At 40.9% G+C, this 27,263-nt stretch overlaps 1 protein-coding gene across 5 annotated transcripts; it reads left to right on the top strand.

Moving 5' to 3' along the window:
• The first annotated feature begins 4,050 nt into the window (after positions 1-4,050).
• LOC110978015 (uncharacterized) lies at positions 4,051-26,639 on the top strand. 5 transcript variants are annotated; one of them, XR_015423434.1, is made up of 3 exons: positions 5,149-6,329; positions 10,275-10,807; positions 11,968-14,757. XR_015423434.1 is itself a non-coding variant. In XM_087130221.1 (2 exons), exon 2 carries the CDS (start codon positions 22,540-22,542, stop codon positions 24,289-24,291), a length of 1,752 nt encoding a protein of 583 aa, XP_086986347.1. In that variant the 5' UTR covers positions 4,051-4,138; positions 22,518-22,539; the 3' UTR covers positions 24,292-26,639. The 5 variants fall into 5 exon arrangements, 2 of the variants coding, with proteins under 2 accessions (XP_086986347.1, XP_022088331.2); XM_087130221.1 differs by lacking the exons at positions 5,149-6,329; positions 10,275-10,807; positions 11,968-14,757 and adding exons at positions 4,051-4,138; positions 22,518-26,639; XR_015423436.1 differs by having other exon boundaries at positions 4,165-10,807; positions 12,124-14,757.
• Positions 26,640-27,263: the final 624 nt, after the last annotated feature.

Below are 27,263 nucleotides of genomic sequence, written 5' to 3'. Positions count from 1 at the left end.
CCTTTGCCCAAAATGTCGTCTTGTGTCGAACCATAACCTGTCGTGTGTATAGAAGAAATAGGCCGACATTGGGATGGTTTCCGTGAGAAGTTAATAGGTTGCAGGAACAGGATAAAATTCCATGGCATAAAATACTACAATTACCTTCTGCGCAGCCCTGGAATTGTAATGGCGAGAAAAGGATCAGAGTTCACTACGCAAGTTTCAAATTGCTGCATCGGACTCATTTTGATGGCTGATATATTTCCAAGGATATGCGGGTCAAACACGAGCACGTCGAACTGCCAGCCAGACAGCCAGAGTGCAAATATGCCTCATAATCAACGGCGGTACTGAACTGACGGTGATGAAAAGAGGCAGCCTGGCAACTTGTCTTGACCACGACAAATGCTGCCTTTAGAAACTTGCCTGACAACTGGCTGGGGAGTGTGCCTGGCGAACCAGAACTTCTCCCAACATCATCACCATTTTGACAGATGATGACTTAGCAACGGCACACTACTCTATGTCTTTACGGTATCCTGGACTTCATGTCTGGAAAATCTATCAAAGCAAGATCTCCTGAAGCAACCGTGAATTGGCTTCTGATTCTAAAATTTATAGACAATTGGCAAAGAGTCGCTCTGTCATTGATACAGAACAATGATGAAGTTCCCTGTACCAATGCAGACACGTTCTTTGCCTCCGTGCATAATCCCTTTCCATAGATTTTAAGACGAAAAGGGACCGCCCAATCCATCTGCAGGTTAGCGTCGATTCACTGGGAACTGTGTACCGTGACAGCGCGATGATGGCTGAAACCGCTCAGTTAAGGAGAAGCAACGAAAAAGTGGACATTCTTTGATTCAAATGGGCGAGGACGGGAGTCGTTTCTCCGACTTAAACCGCGACCCTCACACACCCATTTGGAATACAAAAACTGCACATTCTTACTAATTCGTTGAGGCATGACATGAATGAAACGTTGGGTATACTACCTGGTACCTACGGGAAAACTCTGCTCTGGTCTCCTTATTGCGTAATGAAACAAAAGACTAAAAGGTTCAGTTCTTGCGAGTGAATTAAAAGTGGGGTTTAAATGCCCAGTGCCTTGAGCATGCAGGTCATTTGTTGTCGAACAAACTATCTTCCTTCTGCTCCGCCCTTCTTGTCGGTCAGTGCCAGCTCCACCATAATGTATTCCAGTGATGACGATTTGTCCTTATATCTGACTCAAACTTCATTTCAAGATAATGTTGAGTCACCCTCAAGTAATGACTCAAACTAATACCCGATATTTCTGGACGTATCTGATGATGAAATACATGCTACTAGCGAAAAGTTAGAAGTGGCAAAATCAGTGGCGAAACAACCTCGAATACTCTCTAATTTGGAAGGCCCCAGCCGATTCTGGACCCCAGTAACCGACCAGGAAATGATGGCAAAATGCAAGAGAAGGTAACAAGACCATATTTTTTGTTATTTCAACATTTGGCACGGTTTGTTGCACGGGGACATGTTTGATGACTTCGAAACTCGAGTTCATAACACGGTGTATTAGCACGTTATTTGTAAAGTTTTCTACATTTGTATTTCAAATATGTTTTCACCAGCTACCGGGCAGAAGTGTGTATGGGCCGTCGGGCCTTTTGATGTGTAGAAAGCGGAGAGAAGTAGATCAGCCGTTATACACCTAAGAGCTAAACACCACTCCACTACGTGTAGCATTAGTTGAGATGTCCAAAGACGAAATCTGTTACTCTGTTGCTTCGTCATGGCGGCTAAGAAGGAAAAGGGACAGGACTACCCAGCCGAAACACTGTACGAGCTCATCATTTCCTTGCAACTCTATCTGGCAACGAAGGGTAGAAGTATGAAATTCGTTAATGAGGAAATTTTCAAACCTCTCGAAAACACTCTCGACTCCCGCATGATGGAGTTGTCAGCCGTTGGCAAGAGGGCACCACGAAAGCAGGCAGAAGTCATCACTGACGAGGAGGAAGCTGAGCTGCGGTCCAGAGGAACCCTTGGCACTGACACACCCGAAAAAAATGGTGGACACAATGCTTTATATGATCGGTCTGCACTTTGCACTCTGAGCAGGAAAAGAACACCTGCACTCCGCTTTGTTAATTCCCAACTGCCTCTCCACACCGAAAATCATGGGAACAGATTTCTTAGATACGAAGAATATGTTTAAAAAAACTGCCAAGGAGGTCTACGGCTCAGGAGAGTAAAACCAACAGTTGCCGATGCATACGAACAAAAGAGACCTACATCAAACATCGACCGACGTCTGACAAGTGTTCGCCTGCATTTTACCTCCAGCCACTAGCGAATCCTACTAATAATGTGTGGTACTCCTGTCAACCGAGGGGACAGCATGAGTTGGCGAAGATACGCGTATACAGCCTCTCTTAAAATTTTGCATGAATTCCAATGCCAGAAAATATGTGAACGAGGGTATGGTTGAGACCTTATGTTGAAAATATTTTGACGTACGTTTAGCATCACCCTCATACTTGTCATGATAAAAATTGATTAGAGCTGTTTCCATACTTGATAGTGGATTAATTTTTCATTTTTTCTTTCTGTGATCCTTAATTTTTCCATGGAGGAAGGACACAGAAGGAGTTGGAACTCAGGCACTTCAAAGTGTTCAATGGCGGTCGCCGCCGAGTCAGATGGATAATACAAAAAAACATTTCAAAATGCCTGATACTGCCAGTAACCCGGACCAGTAATATCGTAGGAATACTTGTATTTTTTTGCTTGCAATTAAATGCAAATTATCTATGTGACCAGGAATAAGAGAGAAAAATTCCTGATATTAGGCCTACTTTTTGCGAATTGCCATCGTAAATAAACTTTTTAAATTTTGATACACTGTTCCATTATCCATGCAAAGTTTGTAATTTTATTCTCCTTCGTCCAATACATCAGTGATCAAAGACTTTGTACGAGTTTGGCTAAGACTGGCCAACAAAATGTTCACTACAACTGGAAAGCTAAGTTCATTAGGAACAAAATGCGCTATTTCATCACAGAGAGTGATCATGAAATCTCATAAAATACGCCTTTGTACAAACGCCATAATAAAAAAGTTCAAACGAAGAAAACTGAATATCTTTTTGAGATGCAAAGGAAATCAGTTAATCCTTGCAAGTCAACATAGTAAAGTTTGGCCTTTCTGTTAATGAGGTACTGGTATCCAATGGTATCTCAATGTTTTAAGCCACACTGAAAAAAATGAGGCTTGGAGCTTTGGAAACCCAAATGGTCTAACACCAACCCATTTAATATATTATATTGAACATGACAGATTCAAGAAACAGAAGATAGGAAAATGCTCCCCGTAAAATAAGGTCCATTCATTATAGAGCATTTGCTCCAACCGAGAGTGAAAGGCCAGTCCTCAAAGGTCAGTGAACACAGGGATATTTATTGCCATAAAAACCAACCTAGACTTAGCTTGAAGTGTTGGTCTAAATAGCGATTGATTGTCAATTTTAAACTTCTCTTTGAATGAAAAGTTGCAAGACATCAGTTGTAATGGAGAACAGATCATGGGAGATTTAAAGAAAACAAAATCTGGTCTTTCGCAAGAGCTGACACTCTGTGATTTGAGCAATGGAACTGGTTTTAAAAGAACAATACGTGTACATGCATGTGTATACTTTTTCAAATATGATCGTTTCTACCAATATTGGTTTGAAATAGACATCTCGGTGTAGCCGTACTCAAGTCAGTAACTTTTCTGGCCCGTTTCAACAAAGTATATCATTTTCATCGTCACACATGTACATGTGCGTACATAGTACAAATTGCGATTCTCACAGCATAGTTTCTTTTCACATTATGAAGTGGAAATTGTTTCTGTGCATGTACAATGTAGTGTGTCACAGAAAGACTTCATTTCACAGGTCCCCAAACTTTGTGCAAATTTGTGCTACAAGATTGACGTTCATCGAGGCAGAAAGGAATCTGTCGTGAATTTAATTGTTTTTAATGTGTTACTCCATGCATTAAGCCTATCGGAATCAATTATTTTTCAACATTTTTCAACAATAGTTTTCCAACCCGTCAAGTTGTGATCGGACACAGAGTGGCGTAAAAAAGGCCCACAAAGTTGCTAAGAAGGTAACAAGATCCTAGGAAGGTAAGTTCTATTCTGGGAAAACCTACATGAATTCGAGGAGGAATCCAGTGGCGTAAATCTGTGTCGGAGATTGGGGGTCGAAAGATAAGGACTTGCCCAGCCATGGAAATTTGAAAAGCAGGAGGGGGTGACACGCTAAAATTATACCCTATCGGGGGCGATTTTCATGCTAAAGATGTATATCAGTATGGCCTTTTAAAGTTGCTTCCCCTCTTTATATTCAATTCAATATTCAACTTTATTCTCCCTGATAGGAAATTCTATTGACTAATCACATTAAGATACACGTCATAATTAAAAATCACAACATTGATATAAAACGTTAATTAATGAAATATTTCTGACAAGAAACACACATAAAACACAAAACACAAAAATACAAACACCAAAAATAAATCCAAGAGCAATATCACACACATATAAAAACCCATATAATTTCTAGTAAAAGCTGCAATAAAACTTGTGTATCACTGTTATATGCAGAGTATATCATTTACATGGACATCACTGAGTCATCGCTCACACTGCTCGTTAAAAAATTGGACTGCGGAAGGGACGAATGTTTTGAAGAATCGCGAGGTTCGAATTCTCCGCTGCTTCTTGCACTTCTCCTTCAGTGGGTGGGTGTCATCTAATCAAATCGTTTCAACCTTATTCAGCAGACATGTACAGCCATTGGTCAATACTGATTACGCTACTCACTTGTAATTACTCAATCCAGTTTAATTAACTCGGTCCAGTGTTCACATGTTTCCAAAAACATAAATAAGACAATAGGGCCTAAGTCCGAATACTTTGCATATAGCAGACTAATAAAACATTTTGTAACGATATAAATTTCTTTAAAAAGAAAAGTCGCTGTAACTTATTGCACTTTGACGTAGCACATTTATGAAACAACTTTCATTGTTCTCAATATCGACTCCCAATAGGCCCTACTTAATTAAACTCTGTATCTCTCCAGAGGTTCTCGAGTCCTTTATAATCACAGTGGCCGGAATGTGTCTTATATAATGGGCCTTCTGTCCCCTGTTTGTCAAGAAATCATTGACCTGCAATATGATGTTAGAACTGACATTAAGATCCAGCGATTTCTGGACCATCAGATGCGGCTGAATGGCGAAAGCACAAGCAAAAGCTACAAAACAACTTAGTAGCCCTGGCCGTTTGCAAATACCACCATTTATCAGTGCGATAACTGCATCTTCGGAATTCATTTGTGGTCGATATGCAAACCGATAATTATCAACAGAACCCCAAATTTCAGCAATTAAACCATTCTGAATTATTTTCCCCAAACATTTCACGGGTACCGAGGAGAATGGTATTGGAACAATCGCTGACTTTTTCCGTAATGCCAGAATCAGTGCCCTACTTGCCGATTGCTGAAACAATGACCGGAAAGGTGAGGCTAATTTCCTAGAAACTGACCTTCAATACCTTTTAAATTCAAACAAGAACACAAGATCAATTCTTGTTTAAAATTTAGCTATGCAGACAACAAGTACCCGCCCTCTCTCGACGAAAACTAATTAAGTGGACCCAGACTCCGTAATCTGGCAGAATTTGGGCTGAGTTTGGGCGGCTTGTTCTCGAATGTTAACGAACAGCTCGATTTGTTGTTCGTTGGTCGGCCGCTCGAACGCCGGGAACAAACAACCGGTTAGTCAGTTAGTGGCAAGCAACATGGCGGCGTCCATGTAGGCTACGTTATTCTTGAGTTAATGTTTGGATGGGCTGAATTCTTTTTTATATTAACAGGAGCATTCATTTCTGTGTTAAGGAAAATAATCAATGTTAATTTTGCTAAACTTCCCATTGTCTATGGCTTTGGAAGCCATCTCTCTACTTTTTACAGCTGTTCAAAAATCAAAATCTCACGAGTTTTTTCGTGTGTTCCTGTAAACCCTGACGAGGAGGTGGTGTGTGACCCTGTCCCGAGAACAGTGTCTTGAGTCGTGTTCCCACCGTTCGAGCGCGAGAACAAGAAACCCGTGTCAAGAACAGGCCATCCGAACTCCACCACGGAGTCTGTGTCCACTTAATTAGTTTTCGGCGAGAGAGGGCGCGATTTTTACCTTTGCACTGGAATGCGTACGTGTGGGCGTGACACGCGTACGCGACGCTAAACGAACTTTGGGTGCCGGTAGACCTGCATAGACCTAGAGGAGAAAGACACGAGCTTCTGAGGGTAAATTTGTGTAGGCATGCTAAGTGCAAGTTGTCGTAAGTTTGTTTTAGGCTACGTTGTGTTGTCACTGTCGGTGTGTATAGACTCAGTCTGATGACTGAGAGTGACATTTAGGATCATGCACACACTCGTTACAACCCATTGGCTACCCCTACCTACATGTACATGTACGTACTTCCTGAACAGTGAGGGCTTGTTCTAGCCCCACACGTACGTGGGGCTGTAGTGGCTCTCTTTTACAATCCATCACATATCTGTCGCCGCCACCACATGACTACATTTTGTACATATTGCATCAGGTGCTTACATGTTGGGTACGGCATAAATTTGCATTCAGTTTATCAAGCACATGATGGTACCTGTACCATGCACATGCTCTTTGTATTCGTGTGGGGTAGGTACATGTGTTTACCCTTTATTTTTGTGCCCTGAAAATTAATGTGTGAAGTGCACTGAGTTTCCAAGTCACAGCCATTTGAATCAGACCACATGTGCAATGTATATGCATGTATGTTGTATCTTTTCTGGTGTGATAGTTAAACCAACATGTAAGCACCTGTCATACTACAATTTGTGATGGATGCCTAATTCTTGTACAGTAAGTCAGGCACGCTCATAAGGAAAATGAATGTTTCCTGTTGGGTACATGTACATGGACTTCCTATTGTTTTAGTTCCCCAAACTCAAGTAAAGGCTTTAATCATTCAAATACCTGTAGAAATTGCTCACACATGCTCAGTGCGTCCAAGCTGACATGCGCAGGAGGCATGACATACCCCAAGGACTGCCACTGCTTTTTCAATAAGCCCTCTCTCATTCCCACTTGGAGTGGATTGTATAATGTTTCCTTTCCATGATTATAAAAATCACATGTACAGTGTACTAGTACTGGTACAGCTACATGTACATGTACATGTAGGTTTGACACCTTTTCAAAATTATTACATTTTGTAAGTTGCAGTCCGCATCTGATAATGATAAATCTGTAACTCTGCCATTCCTGTACAAGTACACCTTAACCCTAACACTCCTCAGTCCTCCAACAGGTGAAGGATTGAGAAGGGTTAGGGCTAGTAATATGCAATCAGTGAAATTGGAGGGTTGGGACTGTAAGGATTGTTCACACAGGTGTACAGTGTGTATGGGTTCATGCTCATTGAGAAAGTGCTCAATGTCCATATTGGTACTGTTCCAAGAAAGCTTAACAGAAACAGGCTTTAATAAATGTAATTGTTGAATAATTTGCTGTTTAGGGCTTTCACTGGTCAAATGGGAAAACTTGTAAAAGTTAAATTGAAACTCAAATAACACGTCAACTTTCAACTCGACAAGTCAACTCAACATGAAAAGTCAATTTGAAACTTGGAGGATAGAAATCTTATTTTGTTTTCCAACTTTGTACATTCAATAATGTAAGGCTTTACATGTGCATATACAACCTTTGTTTGCTTTGAAACACCGGTACTCATAGCTGTAAATACCGCGGGTGGCATTAAAGTTCTGTTAATGCATGTACAGTAGTTACATGTACAAAGGTTACATGTAGATTGATTGGTTGATGGAATTAATAGGTTATCAGGTCAATCAGTGATTTCTTTTCCTTTTTGCGTGTAAGGGACAATGGATGTTGTCTTTATCTGCGATAAAAATTACCCAATTATTAAACGTGTGTACCAGTTTTTGTCATACTCTCTATAAATGTCGACCCGCCAGACTTATTTCATGTATCATACTTTGTATAGGGCGACCCCATTTGTTCATTCACAAGATTTAGATTAAGTGTGATGCATGTTATACTTTGATGTCATTGTCGAAAACGGTTAATGTTAAAGTCCAGAAACAGGTGTAATTTTCCCCCAGACTCGACACGATCAGTATCATAAAATATAAGCCTTGAAGATTTCAATTTAAGTAAACTCAGTTGAGGCTTTTTGGCAGTGTTGGAGTTGAGTTCTCAAATCCGAGTACAGATCACTCCGAATACTTTAGGGGCCAAGTCCAAGTACACTCGTGACCAGTCCGAGTACAAATCTCCGAAGCCAATTACTGGGCTGAGTCCAAATAGCTTAGTCCGAATCCAAATACAATTGCAAAGCAGTACCATAAACAAATAAGTAAATAATTAAAACTGAATTATACAGGCACGTGGTCTTCATGCAATACAATTACCTTGTATACATTGTCGCGTTCCCCCAGTTTTGGGATAAATTAATACTAGGATCAACAATGAAAATCATGGCAGGAAGCGGGACTTTCGGCTGACAGTAAGACTCTGGTTTATTCACAACTTCTTCCTTTGATTATACACAGTAGAATAAATAGCAAGGGTGGCATCCGCTGATACATGGTAGCGTACGGTATTGCAACTTAAGATTTAAGAGTATCGAACTGTTTACCACCAGGCAAGGCACACGCGTGAAGTTTAACAACTGACCACGTGGTGGAAGTTCCGCCAGGTGGCCTGACCGTAGCGGGAGTGGGCTGCTAAGGCTCCGCCAGCTAGCCACACAGCTATGTCTGCCGGACCAGCATAGGCTACTACCCTGAACCGCACAGCACTCTGTTGCCTATAACATGTATCCACAGCGTGAAAATACTTTCTCTAATAATAAAATATATATTCCTGTCTACCACTTTGTTTTCTTGTTGTATTTTAAGTCAGGGTACACCCTTTCTAAAAATATGCTGCTCAAGATATTTCATCCTATACATTCTAAGAAAAGTGTACCACAAAATTAGGGAATTTTGCCTCATTAAAACTTCGTTTCTCCTTGAAATTGATAAATGAAGATTTATTCGTCAAAACAATTAGATATAAGCACCGCGTCGGCGCGTCGTTTCGGCATAACCACGGCTGCACTGTACATGTTGCATGCTGCAATATAATGCGTGTCGTGGTCGCGATTTTTTTCGAAAAAGTCGAGAGCGCCTGCAGGGGTTTTAACAATCCGTAACGCACATGGAACCAAGGACGTACATGTACATGTATTTGCACTGGGGCTGCTCGCGGTTGCACATGGGTAAATGGTCCGTGACTGACGCGAGCGATCGCAACGCACTGGGACACTAGTAGCATGCATTCCCGCCTTGCTTTCATGCTGAAGTACATGTACGTGTACATGTACCAAGTTTGAGCTCTTAAAAAATTATACTGTCCGTGCATGCATTCTCAGGCTCTAGGCTATCTAGCAAGGTCTTTCATTCAGCTTTGGGGAAGGCGAGAGAATGGCTGAATCATCTTGATGTTCATGGCGAACGAAGCAAAAATGCGCCATGATGCGTGGGTGTTCTCACAAAACCTGTCCCCCTTTGAAGTAGGCAAATGCAACTATAGGTCACCGGCTTGGGAAGGTTGGGTCATCGCAGGTTAGTAGCAGCGTAGGCTTTAGTATTATTATTTAAGCGGGAAGAGTTTCATATAGGCCTAGCCTACCCCCAGAACTGTGGGGTCTGAAGTCTGCACTGCTCCCACGTTCGGAGCAGGGCGGACGTCGGACCCAAAGTTTTGGTGGTACAGTAGGCCTAGGTCTATGTTCCGTGATATAGGCCTACGGCCACCAGAAACTCTTCCCTTCACTTCAGTAGTCAGAAAGCAATAACGTGACCTAATAGAAATGGTGTTTTATACACTTGCTAGAAGTTACAATTGGAACTCAGATTTTATGATGTTGTGTCTTTCTCTTATTCTTAAAAATAATGAAGTATTTTGGGTCAGAAGTGATGTTAGGACTTACGTGTAATTTTCAGTAGGGATAGTTGCTGAGTTCTGATGGATGCCACTACTTATGATTGCACAACTTTTGTGTGATCGGTCAATCAACCTTTAATTATCAAGTTGTTGGCATTTTCAATCCAACTAAAATAAAAACTCAGTTGACATTAGACATTCGGTCATCATTTCTCACATGCTTTCTAAATTATCCCTTAATTTGGTTTTTATTCTAGGAAATACATGTACAAGCATGACATTTTCCTATGGGAACCAGGTAAATTCAACAGAATGTGTGCTTGCCATTTTGAGGATGGGAAGAAGTGTAATGAACCCGTTCTGATCACAGGAGGGGACTACAATAAGGAAAACAAGGAATATAAGATGCAGGTACCTGTACAGACTCCAGTAGCACCTGCTGATCACAACATCTCAGGCCAGCTGATCCCAAAGCAGAAAACTGAGAAAGTGCATGTACATTGACAGATTCAAGTCAATTTTTCTGAACAGATAGGTTTACATGCCGTGCACTGGCCCAGGAGCTCATGCATATCATGTAATGTTGTCCATGCTATGTTACATGACTAGTACTGAGGCTAGTACCTAGACATCTTTCTACAGAGAACCCTGCATTGGACACACATAGACAAAAGACCAGTGCATGGAACCAGATACTGTACCCGCGTACAGGAGAACCTCAAGTGCACTCGTGGATTTCATGAGTGGGACGGCACAGATGCAGCTAAAGACAAAATCCATGACCTGACAGGTGTGTAGCTGAGTGTATTTCTTCTCCTCTCAATGCTTTATGAAACTAAAATAAGATTAGTTTATATTTTAATGAAAATCATAAACATGTATTTAATGTTTATTAGTACCAGTGTTTGTGAAAAGACTTAATGGATGTGTGTGTGAATTTGTTGGCATTTAAATTATAGTAATTTTTTAGTTTTCGAACTTTGCTGGAAATGTAAAGCAGAAAGTAATAGAATAAAAGTTGTGTTTATCTGTCAACACTTTTGCACCCTCGTATTTAGGCCAGAAATATGTCTGCCGAGCTCATTAATAAAAGTTATACACTCAAAATATTCTATATTAGAGGGTCCTGAGAGCCATGCAACTGAGGACTTCAAGAAATATGAGACTGGACCTCTGGGCCGGACTCAGGGCTTCCAATTCTGAGCTATTTGGATGCAATCGGGTTTGAAAGTGGCACTATTTGAGCCATTTTGCTGAGGGAGGGTTTTTCAAAATGGCTACTTTTCTGGACAGGGACATTTTCTGCATTTTAGGGGTGGTCTGCTTCTGGTGAAAATTTCTCAAAAATTCATTGGTCAACCCCCCCCCCAAAATTGAAAGGAAAATGAAAGAGGACATGTGGAACATCATTTTTCTGTGCAGCCTGAACACCTGTGAGGGACTCTCTAATAGAGGAATATTTTGAGTGTGTAACTTTTATTAATGAGCTCGGCGGACATATTTAGGGCTTTTTTGCAAGGGTGCACCCTTTAATAGCAGGCAACTTTCATATTTTGGCATGAGAGTCCAATCAGTGGAAGCAGAATTATCTGGGAAGTAATTTTCTGCAAAAAAATTCAAAAAGTACTGTTCCTCTGAGAAACCACAGGGCTTAAGGTGTAGGGGTGTGGCTATGGTGTTTCCCAGTTGTTTCAATGGGAAAGCACGACTGCTGTGCATGTCTTGGGTATCATGAGGGCACTCAATTCTGTCCTTTCCACATCCAATTGAGAGAAATTTTCCCTCATTTACGCATGCATGTTATTTTTGGGTCCATCTGGGTTCATTTTGATGTGATTTATTTCCACTTTAGGGGCGGAGGGAGGTTAAAAAGTGGGGGGTGTCTAAGTAGTTTTCAGCACAGCTTAAACACATATTGTTGAATTGAACAAGGTTCTCTGTATTTTACAGGTGACTGTTGACATATTAAAGATTACAGGACATTTGTGAAAGTTTATTTCAGCAACTAGACATTCTTGGAAAATCTACAAGTGCGCACAATGGGCCTTTGATGACATGTCTTAATTCTCAGATGTGGCTGTCCATTTGATTGCCTCCAACTCCCAGCTGAAGATTTATTAAACCACTGCCGAGACTTCTCCTCTTGACAACCTCCAACACAAGACGAATGCAGAAGTCAAGTGCCAGGGAGCAGCGGATCAGTCCGAAGGAGAGGTCCGAGCGACATACCGGTTTGTCGACATCCATTCTGCAGTGGACCTGGGTGCCCAGGCTATTCTAGATCACCAACAGGTGCATCCAGATTGCGATGGCCGCCCCACACTGATGCCAGATGCTGAGGAGCGTCGAGGTTTGGGCGTGTCTGAGATAATGTCCTGCCAGAAGTGTGGGTTTTGCAGCGAGAAGAGAAAACTGTTCACGGAGATTCCACAGAGGGGGCGAGGACGACGGACCGCCGCTCCAAACATGGCGCTCTCGGTGGGCCTGTACAACACTGGAATTTCAACAGCTGGTGCAAGGAGGCTCTTGTCAGCAATGGACACGACTGTTCCTTCGGTGAGTACCCTGCAAAACACATCAAACAAATGCGGTGAAATTATCACCGCAGAAAATGAAAGAGACATGTGCAACAAGAGAACAATCGTGAAAGACATTCATGAACTGCAGGGTTACGAGCGAGAAAGTCCAGTTGCAGTGGAGACCGACAGACAATATAACAATCCTCTTCGAAACTGTCGCAAGAAAACACCCTTCATCCCAGCAACGCAGACAAGAGATGTTGTCTGTGAAAATGTCACAACCAGCAAATATGTCATCATGTATCACCACGAGAACAAACTATGCAAAAAAATGTGACAGTTCCAAAGCAGAGGATCACAAGCATGCCGGGAAATGCACAGCCACTCGCCTAGCGAACTACAACATGGGAGACGAACGTGAAGGCGGCATTCAGTGTGCACAAAAACTTTAAACTGTAAAGAACCTCTTTTTGTAAATAGAGTGACAACCGATGCCGATGGTTGTCTGGCAGAAGGTGTAAGCTCCCATATGCAAAGTAAGACTGCAGGTATGGAAACCGAGCATTTATTAGACCCCCCTCATTTAAACCGATCCCTCTGTGCAGCCTTAAGTCGTGCAAATTCAGTCCAGAGATGTTTCCAGGCCAAACTAAAAAGGAAAAAACAAAGCTGCAGGATCGATTTGCCGATGATGTCAGCCACAGGGCACAGGCCGAGGCTGCTGCCATACTCAAAAACAGTGGTGGGGACTCTTCCAAAATGAAAACCATGTCTGCAAATGCAGAAAGTGCAATCGCTCAATGTTACATGGGAAATCACGACCTTTGCAAAAAGTGGTCACCAATTTGTAGGGGTAGTAAATATAAATTTCCATACCTGCCAGTCAATGCCCGTGGCAAACTGAAATTGTCAACTTGTGACGAACAGACTCTTCTCAGAGTACGCAAGAGACTTTGCCAAGAAGCCATGGACAAAACTAAATATGGTACCAGTACTCAGAAAGCTGAATCTATGAATCACGCCTTTTCTGTAACCAACCCAAAAGGAACACAAACCTTCTCAAGAAATGGAACTTGTAGGGATCACAGCGCAGTGCACCTTGGTCAATAACGGACACGCCAATTCAATAGTCCGAAAGTGTAGAGCTGCAGGTTGCCCAATAACTGGTGGCTCGCCAGCTGCCAAAGCCCTTGCTGAAATGGATAAGAAACAGGAGTATCATGCCAAACGTGCAAAAAGTCAGCAATACAGATCACACAGGGCTCAGTTGCGTTCACAAAGGTTCCATCTGTACTATACCACGCAGCCACTTTACAAACGTGGCCAACTAGATCCCAAGCCAAATGATGATTTGAAGTGTGACACAAACACTGACTGGCTCCTCATCCAAAGTGAACATAATTACTGCAAACGTTTTCCAAAAAAGTAAGGTATTGCAACACTGACTAATTTTTTTGGAATGTCAACAGCAAAACTACCTTTCAGAGGCTTAAACTCAAATGATGCAGTCCCTGAGCCCACCGTGCCCTTGGCACCTATGCCGTCTTTTGCACACTTTTAGGGCATTATTTTGTGCTCTTGTTTCCAGGGAATGATGGCCGAAGCAGACACACAATGAATTATGGCACAGGTGACTTACATCGCACTGCCGTGGCAGATTTAAAGTTTCCAGTGTGTACCATGTAAGCCACCCTGTGTACAGTCTTCAGAGTGCGTTTGTTCGAGCCGAGCATTTTTACAGAAATCATTCCATATGTCACCCGCTCCTGCTCTCCAATCCTTCTCACACACCCATGCCAAATAAGGCATCCTTTCCACGACTCCAGTCTGCTTTTTTTGGCAATTATCAGCTTGACTCGTTTGCACCATAACTCCAGTTCGGCCATTTTGCGCTGTGTTTTCAAACTTCTTACCTTGGACAAGCCACACATCGTCCATGCTGTCCAAACTAAGTCAAGTCTATACAGGATATTCGCCACCAATCCAAAAGTAGACTTGAGTGATTTTTAACTGACTGAATAAAAAAATATGTCTTTTCTGTGTACAATTTCAATAATACTGTAAAAGAATAGCCCAAAGAAGACAGAAAAGAACAAGCAGTGACTGAGGTAAAAGACTCTCTGTTTACAATTTTCCAGCAGTACAGCCATGTACATGCTTACTCCATTGTGGTGTTTTTGCAATAAAAACCTCAAAATCAGAGGTACAGAGTGTCAAAGAATTTGTTTTCCTGTCTATTTCATGTTAATTATGTCCATTTCAGCTTAGTTGAGAGAAACAGCTGCAGAAGGCAAATGTTTAAATCCCAGTCAGAACAACATGGCCGCCACCATTTTCAAGATCTATAGGGTGCACCACTACAAATAAATTCCCATAGACTGCAGTGATAAATCCCCACACTTTGCAATAATTTTAAAAACACTCACAACTCTCACAGGTGTCCAGGCTGCACAGAAATACGATGATCGACTTGTCCCCTTTCATTTTAGTAGTGCACCCCGTCTGTATAGTCGATATTACGTAATCATTTCGAGCCTCTCGACCAATCAGAACGCTGGATTTGGCCTCATTAGCATAATTTGAGGAGCCGGCTCCTCATCGGACCGTTCCATGTTTGGTCAACGAGTAGGGGCGTTCTTGTGTGTGAGGGGTGTACTTATGAAAAAAAATTCTTTAGATTTCTACTTTATGTGTGCCTAGTGTATAATGTAATCATAAAATACATAAAACAGCTCCCATACCCGGTGGTATTTTTTTCTATTTATATTTAGTGTAGGATTTACGTTCACATATGTAGTAACGTATTTTTCGGAGGTGGTGTGCTGTATTTTTAATAAATAAAAAGTATCTTATAGGAAATATAAATAGGAAATACGAATAAGATGCATACACAAGTAGTGGTGGGGGGGGACTTTTTATAGTACACTTTTTATAGTACACTTTTTTATAGTACAGTTGTTAGAGTACAATAATGGTAGTACACTGTTTTAGGGTACACGTTGACCCAAAATCTTAAAATGTTCCCCAATAGACCCATGGCCCGGCTGGAGGTCCGGACGTAAACAAAGGGATTATAATCCTTACACAACAGTCCGTGGGTCGACTGCTCCGAAAGCAATTATCGGATTGGGAGTACTAATCCTAACAAACCGTGGGTGTTTGGTTTCGGACAATAGGCGGCTCGTGCCGCCGGTTAATGAGAGAGATAATCTCTAGATAATAGACTGTACGTAGTGGCTGAGCTGTGTCGGCGGACTATTGTGTTAATGATTACATTGTGTACGTTGCAAGTGAGCGTTGGTCTGACTTAACCCTTTGGACACTAAGGAAGAGAGGGCGCCCACATGCTAGCGGTCTTTGGGTTTAGCTTACTATGGCTACCGAGATTCGATCGATACGAGAAGAAGACTTTATTGTCCCTAGTAGCTCAGCCACTACGTACAGTCTATTATCTAGATCTATCTAGTGTACCCTAAAACAGTGTACTACCATTATTGTACTCTACACAGTGTACTCTAACAACTGTACTATAAAAAAAGTGTACTATAAAAAGTATACTATAAAAAGTGTACTATAAAAAGTCCCCCCCTCCACTACTTGTGTATGCATCTTATTCGTATTTCCTATTTATATTTCCTATAAGATACTTTTTATTTATTAAAAATACAGCACACCACCTCCGAAAAATACGTTAGTACATATGTGAACGTAAATCCTACACTAAATATAAATAGAAAAAAATACCACCGGGTATGGGAGCTGTTTTATGTATTTTATGATTACCTTATACACTACGCACACATAAAGTAGAAATCTAAAGAATTTTTTTCATAAGTACACCCCTCACACACAAGAACGCCCCTACTCGTTGACCAAACATGGAACGGTCCGATGAGGAGCCGGCTCCTCAAATTATGCTAATGAGGCCAAATCCAGCGTTCTGATTGGTCGAGAGGCTCGAAATGATTACGTAATATCGACTATACAGACGGGGTGCACTACTCATTTTCCTTTCAATTTTCGGGGGGTTGACCAATGAATTTTTGAGAAATTTTCACCAGAAGCAGACCACCCCTTAAATGAAGAAAATGTCCCTGCCCAGAAAAGTAGCCATTTTGAAAAACCATCCCTGTGCAAAACGGCCAAATAGTGCCATTTTCGGACGCAACTGCATCCAAATTACTCAGAATTTGAAGCCCAGAGTCCGGGCCAGGGGTTCAGTGCCATATTTCTCCAATTCCTCAATTTCATGGCTCTCAGGACTCTGTAATATAGAATATTTTGAGTGTATAACTTTTATTAATGAGCTCGGCGGACATATTTAGGGCCTTTTTGCGAGGGTGCACCCTGAGTACCGCAAGAGGAGTCACGGTTGCTAGGATGAGCGTACCCTCTCTTGGTCAAGCTCGAGGCCCGTGGTGATGAAGAAAACTTTTAGGCATAAGTGCAACATAGAATGAATAACAGGATCAGAGATACGCAACGATATTTACACCTTTTATTCATGTCAGTGAAAATGTCGATGCATAATTTGCAATGATTATTATTGTTTCTAAACAAACAATGTGGCTTATGAATACCTGTGCAGAAACCTTTGCCAAAGACGTAATTAAGTACATATAACGAAACCCCGAGATATCAAAATTGAGCAAAAAAAGCAAGACTGTAAGCCTACGTGTAAATAAAGACGTACTGAAATAGAAACCTTACCCAGTCACCTTATAACCTGCTGTTAAAACCCAAACCTTAACCATATCTGATGCCAAGACTGAGACCAGACTAAAAACTTGTACATTAGTTGAATCACAAAACAAAAACACGAGCGTTGAAGAAATGGCTTGAAAGAAATCTGAATGCACCTCAGGTTTAATTATTACTGCTGAACACTTTGTACTTTAGAATCCTTTTTTCATATCAATAGTAATAATGTCTACTGTGACTGATACACAAGACACCTTTTGGATGATCTCGCATTTACCAGTCTCCATTATCCGTGGAAGCTTGCTCATGGGCAATTCCACGCCAACTGTGACATGAATGCCAAAATTCCAAATTGGTGGTATTTTTTTCTCCTCTATGGTTTGTTAGGGGTATACCTATATGTAATGAATCTGAAAAGATTTTACCTCAGAATGTGCGCTTTACTAATTATATTGTCTGAATGTGGGTGTGCCAAAATGCGATGTATCCAAAAATAATCAAGGAAATGAAGGATGCCATAAAAATTCTTCATTTATCTCTTTAAAATTGCCGTGAGATTGTTATTTGAGATATTGGATATAAGAAAGCAAGCTTCAGATGAATGAAAAAAGAATAAAAATCTCATCAGCCAAGTCAAATATGCGTAAATAACTTCCCGTTCCATTTTTCAATTGAACTGTGTAACGTATGTAACACTTCATGTATTTTTATGCATTTTTTAGCTACAATGAAAAATAATTGACTGACTTTCATCATACCACATATTTACTGCCAACTTACTATGGGTTAACTTAGAGAGTAAAAATGTTTCAATTGTGATAATTAGAAATAGGCTAACGAGCGTTAACGGACGTTACATTACGGACGTTACAGCTTTACTTAGGACACGATAGAGCTTTATTTGTCACCACCTACATAAGATATCATCCCGAATGTTTTGTCCTTTGCTGTTACACCCTGGGAGTGCCTGCAGCATAACTCATGACCCTGAGGTCACAAGGTCATGTGGTCACTTTTCAGGGTGCAAACCACTAATTCAAGTGAGAATTTCAGGCCAGCTCATTAGCATTAACAGTGCCCCCACAGAATCTTTTGAAAAAGGAAATTGTTTGGCCCCCAAAATGGTGAGATTGTGCAAATCGTTGCCAGGATCAACTCCCTGGGTCTTTCAGCTTTCATATGAGACCACAATGCCAAAAACAGTCTTAAGTGCGTGAGAAAGTTGAGGGTTGCCGCTTGAAAAATGGCTCCAATCAGACTACGGGAAAATCACTTTTCCGGGTGATTTTGTTTTGTGGGAATAATTAAAAATGTAATTGGTAAACCCACAAAAAAATGGAAAAGAAATTGAAAGATTAGGAACCAGACAATTGAATAATTCCATTTGTGTTTGTGAAATCTCAGGGATGTTGGTATGCATGTTATTGGGCCCTGAACAGTGCTGATTTTACACTCTTTTCAATGAGGCTTGAATTAGTAGACTACCCTTCAAGATGAACACATATGGATATTGATGAGCACATGTTGAGCTGACAATATTTGGACAGCCCTCTAGAGTAAAATGTTATATCTTTTCTTCTGATATTCAGGTGAGTGTTCTCATTTTTATCATTAAACATTATCTTTGAGTATTGTAGATGAATTGCAAATAATTCAATTGTGTATCATGAAACACTCAAGCCATAGTGGGTAGGCCTATATTAGCCTATAAAAAGTTTTAAGAAAACATGTTCTGTGTGTACACAGGCCAATAAATGTACCAGTAGATACATTTCTCAATATCAAATATGAATCCATATTCTAGAAGAAAAAAAATGAAAATTTAATCATTATACATGTAGATCCTGCATCATTAGAGTTGATTAAAATATAATTTTATTGTGGCTATAGTCAATAAACTACATTGTAATATTCCTTTTCATGCATCAGACAAACAATTTAGGCTAACCATAATTCTTTTAACTCTGTTTGGTTTACCCTCTTATTAAATCTCTTTTACTGTATAATGCTTCGTAATATTCATTTGATTATCATTTTTTAAGAAAAAAAAATAACTTCAAATTTCAGTAATTGTAACAAAATTCAATGGTCCCAATTATTATTTTCAGAATGGGAAGACCAGTAAAGAGCGAGTCCTGGGAGTATTGTAAGAGACTTAAAAACAATCCTGAAAAGCTTGACGAAGAAAAGAAGAAAGTTGTCTTACGGAAACCGCAAGAACGTCAGAAAAAAAATGACACCACAAGAGCTTAGCGATCAGAGCACCAATGTTGGTAACAGAGTTCGAAAACATCGAGAACTCAAAGCTAAAATAAACAGAATGGCTTCTCTCCAACGTACAAGAGAATTAACACCCTTAGAAAAGCAAAAATCAAAACATTGTAAAACTACTTTTTTATCCGTCTGTTACGAGTGGTGTGGAAAACTGATTCCACCAGGTTTAATTGTACCCGATTTTGTTTTAGCAGAAAGTGACTATTTACCTTTTTCAAGTTCAAGTTGTGTAGGGGTGTGTCTGAGGGGTGTAGGGGTGTGTCTGAGGGGTGTAGGGGTGTGTCTGAGGGGTGTAGGGGTGTGTCTGAGGGGTGTGGGGGTGTGTCTGAGGGGTGTAGGGGTGTGTCTGAGGGGTGTAGGGGTGTGTCTGATGGGTGTAGGGGTGTGTCTGAGGGGTGTAGGGGTGTGTCTGAGGGGTGTAGGGGTGTGTCTGAGGGGTGTAGGGGTGTGTCTGAGGGGTGTAGGGGTGTGTCTGAGGGATGTAGGGGTGTGTCTGAGGGGTGTGGGGGTGTGTCTGAGGGGTGTGTCTGAGGGGTGTAGGGGTGTACAAGAACCTCAAACGGAGGATATTCTTTCCCTGTCCTTGTAGCATCACCACTTAATATTAATTACTTGGATGTATACACAAATGTATGTTTAAAAGAAAGTTGTCAATAGATGTTGTTCCCTTGCATTTTCATACACGTAACGTCCGTAACACCAATACGTCACGTCCGTAACAACTTAATTAGCCCACTTTGACAATAGAAAATGTTTAATTCAAACTTGCTGTTTACGATAACAGAGAGTGAAGTCAGACCTATTTGGGAATAGGTGGTGAAAAATACGGAAGTAACTAACTACACAGAGTTTTACCGTTATGTTCAATATGCAAAAAAGCCATGTCATAATGTGTAACGTCCGTAACGCACGCTTCCAACGCTTGTGGTTAATTACCTAATAAAGCTATAAAAATATAATTTTATTATGTTAAACACTAAAATGTGTTCTACAAGTGTAAGAAGAAATAAACTGTTCTTCCAATTGCAAATAGATTTGTTTATCAATTAAATGTTTGAAATTGTCGATGAATGTAACGTCCGTGACGGTGGAAATACCCTCATTATGCAGATGGTCGACCGAGCTACAGGGGTGTATCTTTCATCAAGAACCCTGAAAAATGGGAAACGTGGATTCTCCACAATAGAGAGTGCATGGTAGACTGCGTCCAATGATCAAATCTTGAATAAGTGACTGCGTAGTACCTCGCTGCCTTGAGCTATTTCTATCATAAGTTTTGAGAACTGAACCAAAAGACCCATCCAAGGCAAATGCAGTTGTTTTTTGTACATGCAAAATGCACAGTATATTTAACAGTATCTGTTTGAGTGCAACTCCCCTTCACGACGCTCACAGCATCTGAGCAATTCCGACACCGTCGTGCATCGCCCTTCGTGCGTCGTATTTTTTTCTGTCACGCTTGCGCAGTACTATTTTTTACTTTGACGCTTGATCTTTTCACATACTTGTTCGATCGATCTTCCATGCCTGTCTGTCCTTCCACGGATCCTAACAGATCATACCCCGGGAAATACAAGAGAAACTTTGATCTGAATGTATACAATAAATTACAGTGTTTGATTTCTTAATGTCTTTTATAAGGGACGAACTAATTCAACATTCAACATTAATCGTATTCCTTTCGATAAAATCTGCTGTATACTCCAAAATTAGACATGACTTGAGTTGCATTTATGTTATTTTGTTAGCCCCATAAATAGTGCTAATATGCTGGACAACCTGTTCTCGTTGGTCTATCCACCATGGCATACACACCCACAAAAACCAACACGTCGTATTTTCTGAAAATTAAACCAAGTGATAATTGCCCCCTAACATTCAATAAACAGTTACTTTTCCAAAGCACAATTGACAAAAACAATTTGCTCTCTAGTAGGCCTATTTGTAGATTTCAAGGTGAAATTGAGAGGAAAATATAGGATGTCTGTATCAGCTGGCAGATATTCTTTTTTGAATGTCGTGAAAACAAGTCAGCACATTTTTATACATGTAGGTCTAGGAGGAAAGAGTGAATTGTACTGCGGATAAGTTTGTCTGAACATTTTTGCGGGAATTTTTTTCCCTATTGGTTGGATTTTTAGAAAGGCGACGCACGACGGGTGACGCGCGGCAGATATGGAATTCCATACTTTTGAGTATTCAAGCCTGATGCTGCCAGAACTAGATCAGGCACAAATATAGGTAGTTTAATTAAAACAATAACCTATCTCCCTCAAAGGTATCCATGTACGGCTGAATTGGGAGAGGCACAGCGAGTCACAACATGTTACCACCTGCCAAATTCGAAACCCAGGGCCCAGATCCTACTTATAGGTTTACAAACCCCAATTAAAAGTTTAAGGCCACATTTACCAAAAATAGCCAAAACAGAACCGGAGGTGAATATACGCTGAACATTACCATAACTTCACAGATGAAGTAAAATATTTACATGCACCTAGTTAAAAGCAAAATACGTTATGTGTGATCGGTGGGTTTACAGTGGCACATTTAGCTGGAAGAGGTCCAGAAATGCTGGACTAGTTCACAACAAAATGTGTGCGTCTTGTACCTCGGACCTTACCATCCAGTGTGGAACAGTACGCTTAACTTTCTGTGTGGGTTACTCATGATATACCTTCATAAAGAAAGGCTGGACAAAGTGAAGTAACACCCAAGCATTCCACACTGAGGGACACGAACTAGCAGTGGGATTAAGGTTGTACTAGGTATCCCTGATGACGAGCGTCAAATTGGATGTGGGTTTCCTCTGCAGTTCTAAATCTTACGTCAGATTTGTCTTTACTCGCATAGGAGGAAAAACAAAAGTTACTGCATGTAGTCTGTTCCCTGATTCTGCCTTTGAATATGAAGGGATGATGAATATGAACTTAGGGCTCCATAACAAACACATGTGTTGTCCATTGTTTACAATTTATAACTGTTTCCTGTTTTTCTCCCTGGCAGTTTTCAAAACACACAACCTCTTATGATGGAGTCTCCCTCACTATATGACAACTTACTGGAATTACCAACAGAATTGCAGTATGGCATACTCCAGTATCTCTCAGCCCAAGATCTGTGCCACATGGCACTTTGTAATCGATCCTGTAGAGATATGGTCAATCAGGATGCCCTTTGGCGTTCTCTTTGCCAGCGTAGAAGTTGGGAGCGCTTTGGTACCACAGAAGATCTTTGCAAGGAAGAGTCAATTGCTCTGCCGGCGGGCAACACTAGAGTCGCTTTCCCGACGGAAGTGGTTGTAGCTGGTCCCGACTGGCCTACGCTGGCCCAGACCTGCAAATGGAAGGAAGTGTACATGAGAGCGCAGCACCTTGAGACCAACTGGATCAACAACCGTTGCCACACTGTCTCCTTTGAGTTCGGAGCAGCCGGCTGTCGTGAATATTATTATGAGGCTGTTGAGTCCGAGTTGTTGGATCCAAACAAAATTGATGGTTTGACGGTGAGTGGTTTTGATGCTGAAGGAGACTGCCTGGTTGCAAGTCTCTCGAATGACACCCTGAAGATCTGGGACATGGCAACAGGGATTTGTCATCACACCGTTGTGGTGAATGCTACATGTAGCTGGAGTGCAAATTCGTTGAAGGTGAGGAATGGTATTGTAGCCGTAGGATGCATGGATGGCCGGATCCGAACCTTCTCTGCCCAGACCGGAGAGAAGCTGCGAGTGCTGGGAAAGTTTTATCAGGAAGTGACTCATGTCCTCTTTGATGGTGAAATTATCGTCAGCACGGCCCATCCAGAAGACGAACGTCATGTGTATGATGATAGTAGTGGTGAAGAGGAAAGTGAGGGTGAAAATGGTGATGATGACAGAGGTGATGGTGGGGATAATAAAAGTGATAGAGAAGACAATGAAGATTTTGATGATGGTAATAGGGGGGCAGAACAGCTACAGCGAAACAGTGCTAAGGCAAATAAAGTAAAAAATGAAATCAAAGTGTTTGGGTCTGGAGATACACGTACCTCCAGTTTCCGCCTCCGTTACGGCTCGGGACGCTCCCCCCTTATTCATGTTGACTATCGTGACAAGATAGTTGCCGCTGCATACAAATCCAAAATAATTTGCTTGTGGGATGCCCAAAGTGGATCGCATCTGCGTACAGTCAACACAGGGTTGAACTGTTTGGTGTCCTGCCATCTTGGTGACGGGATTGTCATCGGCACCAACAAAAAAAATTACCCTGTCATGAAAACGTGGAACTTGTCATCAGGGCAGCTCATGGAGGCCTTTGACTGTCCCAGTGCCCACCTTTTCGATAAAGAAGATACCCTCAGAGTTAGCGGTCGGATGTTGTATCACTTTGATCCGGGTAATGCATTTATTGTAGCTCGGTCAAAATATGGAGTGTTGGGCATGTTTGGCTTGGACGGGAGCTACTGTGGTGATACAAGAAGCTTTAAAGAGGATAAATACTTTGAAGACATCTTGAAGTTGACTGTGCCCTGCCTCCACGGCAACAAAATCATCGCTGCTGATTACCGTGATGCAAGAATGTTCTTGTGCACACTCAGCGCTGCTGGTGGCTTCAAGTTGGTCAGGGAGGTGAGACCCATGATGCATGATGATGATTCTGAAGTAGAAGACGTTCGATTTCACAAGGCTTTGATGAGCGCCACCAAACTGGCATTTGTCTCTTACTTCCGGTATGAGGAGAAGGAGGAACTCAGGGAGGAAATCCAAGTGCCCAAGATCATTGTGCACCATTACTGGTGAAGAGTACGGGGACTCTCTCTAGCTTTCCACCCCTGTGACTCGAGTTCGAATTCCATCCTGTCTGTGGAGTACGTGGGGAGTGGGATATCTATCTGCCCACGACTGATTCAGCTGCATTTTTCAGAAAGTTTTTCGAGAGTTTCCTCGCACATCTTCAAAACTGAGTATGCCTGCATTGACTTCACGGGTCTCAGTTTCATTTTACACACGTTTGAAGAGCCTTTGCATGTGTTTTTTAGACTGTTTACTAGTTTCATTCCTATGTACAAATGTGTGTCTTCGTCAGTCAGTACCTCCTTCTGTAAAGGGGCTTGATAGAGGCACGCGTGCGTGTGTAATTGCAAGTAAGTCAAACCAGACAGAAAAATAACCGTAGTGGAGTCCTTTTTCCGGGTTCATGGAGTGTAATGAATTGAATGATACTGAGATTGAGCTGTAATATATGGCAACACTTTTTCTGTAAAAGTTAGACTGTTGATGTTGACACAAATGTAGATATTTGGGGGAAAGAGCATCATCGGCCATAGAATAAATTTGATTGATTTTGACAGATGCAGGAGTAGATGGCCCGGCTACTACGACTAGGGTTGAGTCAGTCGGAATAAATCAGAAGTGAAATATTTAACCGTCATTTTAATGAAATATTTTCTGTTCTCCTAAAAAATCCTGGATGACATGTGGAAAGGTGTAGAATGTTCTAACACAGCGATTATTACTATATTTCAGGTATAATTATTATTCTAAGCTACATGTAGGAACAGGCTTCGCTGACTTGTGACACGATTCAGCTGGTCAGGGCTCTGAATTGTTAAGTGGTAAAGGATCAACTCGATAAACTGGGGTGAACTCAAACGTCAGCTGGAATCTCGAGCAATCAACTCAAAACTTCAAAAGTCAACTCGGAACTCCAAGATTCAACTTAAAACTTGTAAAGTCAACTTGATACTCGAATATGAAATCCGTTTTTGGTACATGATGAATGGTACCAGAGGCTTCCAACTTTACCTTTGAAGAAAAATCATTTTATTGGAAAAAATAGAAAATGAATGTAACCAAAGTGCCCATAATACACTGGTAAAACAATGAGTACACTACTTATGTAGATGTTCATGACATGTAGATCCAATTTAGCGTACACGTATTATTCCTCTAAGTCAAATAGCTCCACATATCACATAAATTACATGTACATGCTGGTAGCTTGGGCATGATAAATCAATACATATTGAGTCAAGTGAGTGTTGCTCCTAGAATGTCAGGATTTTTAGTGTATTCTCACTTTCTTACACTGTACGCCTGACTACATACATGTTGGATGATCAATGTAAAGTGTGCATGTGATAATATCGAGAGCAACTTACCTGCTTTACATGAGTTTGAAAGCATGAATTACGGCAGGATAGATTACTTTATTATATTAATGATACACATCACTCCACAGAATAACTACATGTACTTCTTGAGCACAGCATAGCATTTACTAATGGTCACGTTAAGATTCATGTACACACACATGTACCGAAACTGCGCACTTGCATGGAATGTAGTGGGCTTCCATGCGTACACGAACTGCAGCGCACAGTACATGTATGCGTTTTCAGTAATCCTACGAAGATGCCACACTGATCTGCACATCATGTTATCAACAGGAGCTGTAATATGTTTGCCATTTCTGTCTCTTCTTCATTACAAGAAAGCACTGATGAAGACTGAGGTTTTTCGTAATTATTTGAGAAGCGTTTCACATGCATGTACCGGTACACGTATTTTAAATCATAGGCATGCATGGTTCAACACCAGAAGTGTATAATTTTCTAATTTGCTGTATGGAAACGATCATATGTATAACTTTTAAAAGTCTATCATACATGTACCTGTATCTCGTTTTGAGCGCCTAGTAATATGCATTTTTTATGCAAATAAAATTATCTTCAAAGCATTACATGTAATAATGTATTGGCTACTAATTGGGAAAGTGCGATATATAAATGTACCGTAGTCAGTTTATAGATCTGTATTGACATGTACATGTTTACTGTTCCAAACTGGGTTTCAACATGGGCTTTACTGACAAAGTTGTGAAACGATTCTGCTGCTTGGGGCTTTAACTGGTCAAATGGGGAGGTCAACTTGAAAATATCAAAAAGTTAAAAAGAAAAAAGTGAACTCAAAAAGTCAACTTCAACTCAAGAACTTGAAAAGTCAACTTGAAAATTGAAGAACATACCTTCAGTTGTTTTTCAAGTTTTTTACAATTGCTGATGTAAGGCTGTAGGTTTATTTGCCCTGAAATACAATGTAGCTCTAAATACTGTAGGTGCAATAAAAGTTCAGTTTACATACACGTATATGTAGTTATTCACAGGCTAGATTGATTGAGTTACCGTGGAATGGATGGGTTTGTCAAGTTGAACTGTGATGTGTTTTTTTCTTTGTGCAAGGAGCAGTGGATTTTGTTTATACACGTATGGAGTGTAACCGTGGTTCACATGTCAAAATAGCAGGAACCAAGTTTCATATTACATGTAATTTAATCCCCCTTGGAAAACTTTTGACCTCTCACAATTCAGGATTCACATACAACAGAGATTTTACTTTATTGGAGGGAATAAATTCAATCAATATGAGAAATATAAAAATGCAGAAAACACTAATTCAGATGGCCATAAATTAAAACAGGAGATTTGCAGAAAATGCTGGAGCCGGCAAAGTTAGAATACACTTTGAGGTAAAACAAATGGCGTTAGAGTTCTGGATTCTGAGTTGAGTTGCAACGCGTCTTTCCAAGGTGGGAGAACAGGAGTCCATCATGTTGTGTAGCCGTTTGACAAAAATGAAGACCAAAAGTTCGGTGGAAGAAATGTAATGCAAAGGAATACTTGAGGATCTTGCAAGATTGATGCTGGTGATTAATGCCACGGATGCCTTAATTGTCGTACTTGTGCTGTGTCTGCAATTCACAATAGCTTGGT

Source organism: Acanthaster planci, linkage group LG20 (assembly GCF_054643075.1).
Source record: "Acanthaster planci isolate LZ-2023a linkage group LG20, COTS_SCS, whole genome shotgun sequence".
NCBI lineage: Eukaryota > Metazoa > Echinodermata > Asteroidea > Valvatida > Acanthasteridae > Acanthaster > Acanthaster planci.
Note: the sequence above shows the minus strand (reverse complement) of the source record. Positions and strands in the feature narration are given on the sequence as shown.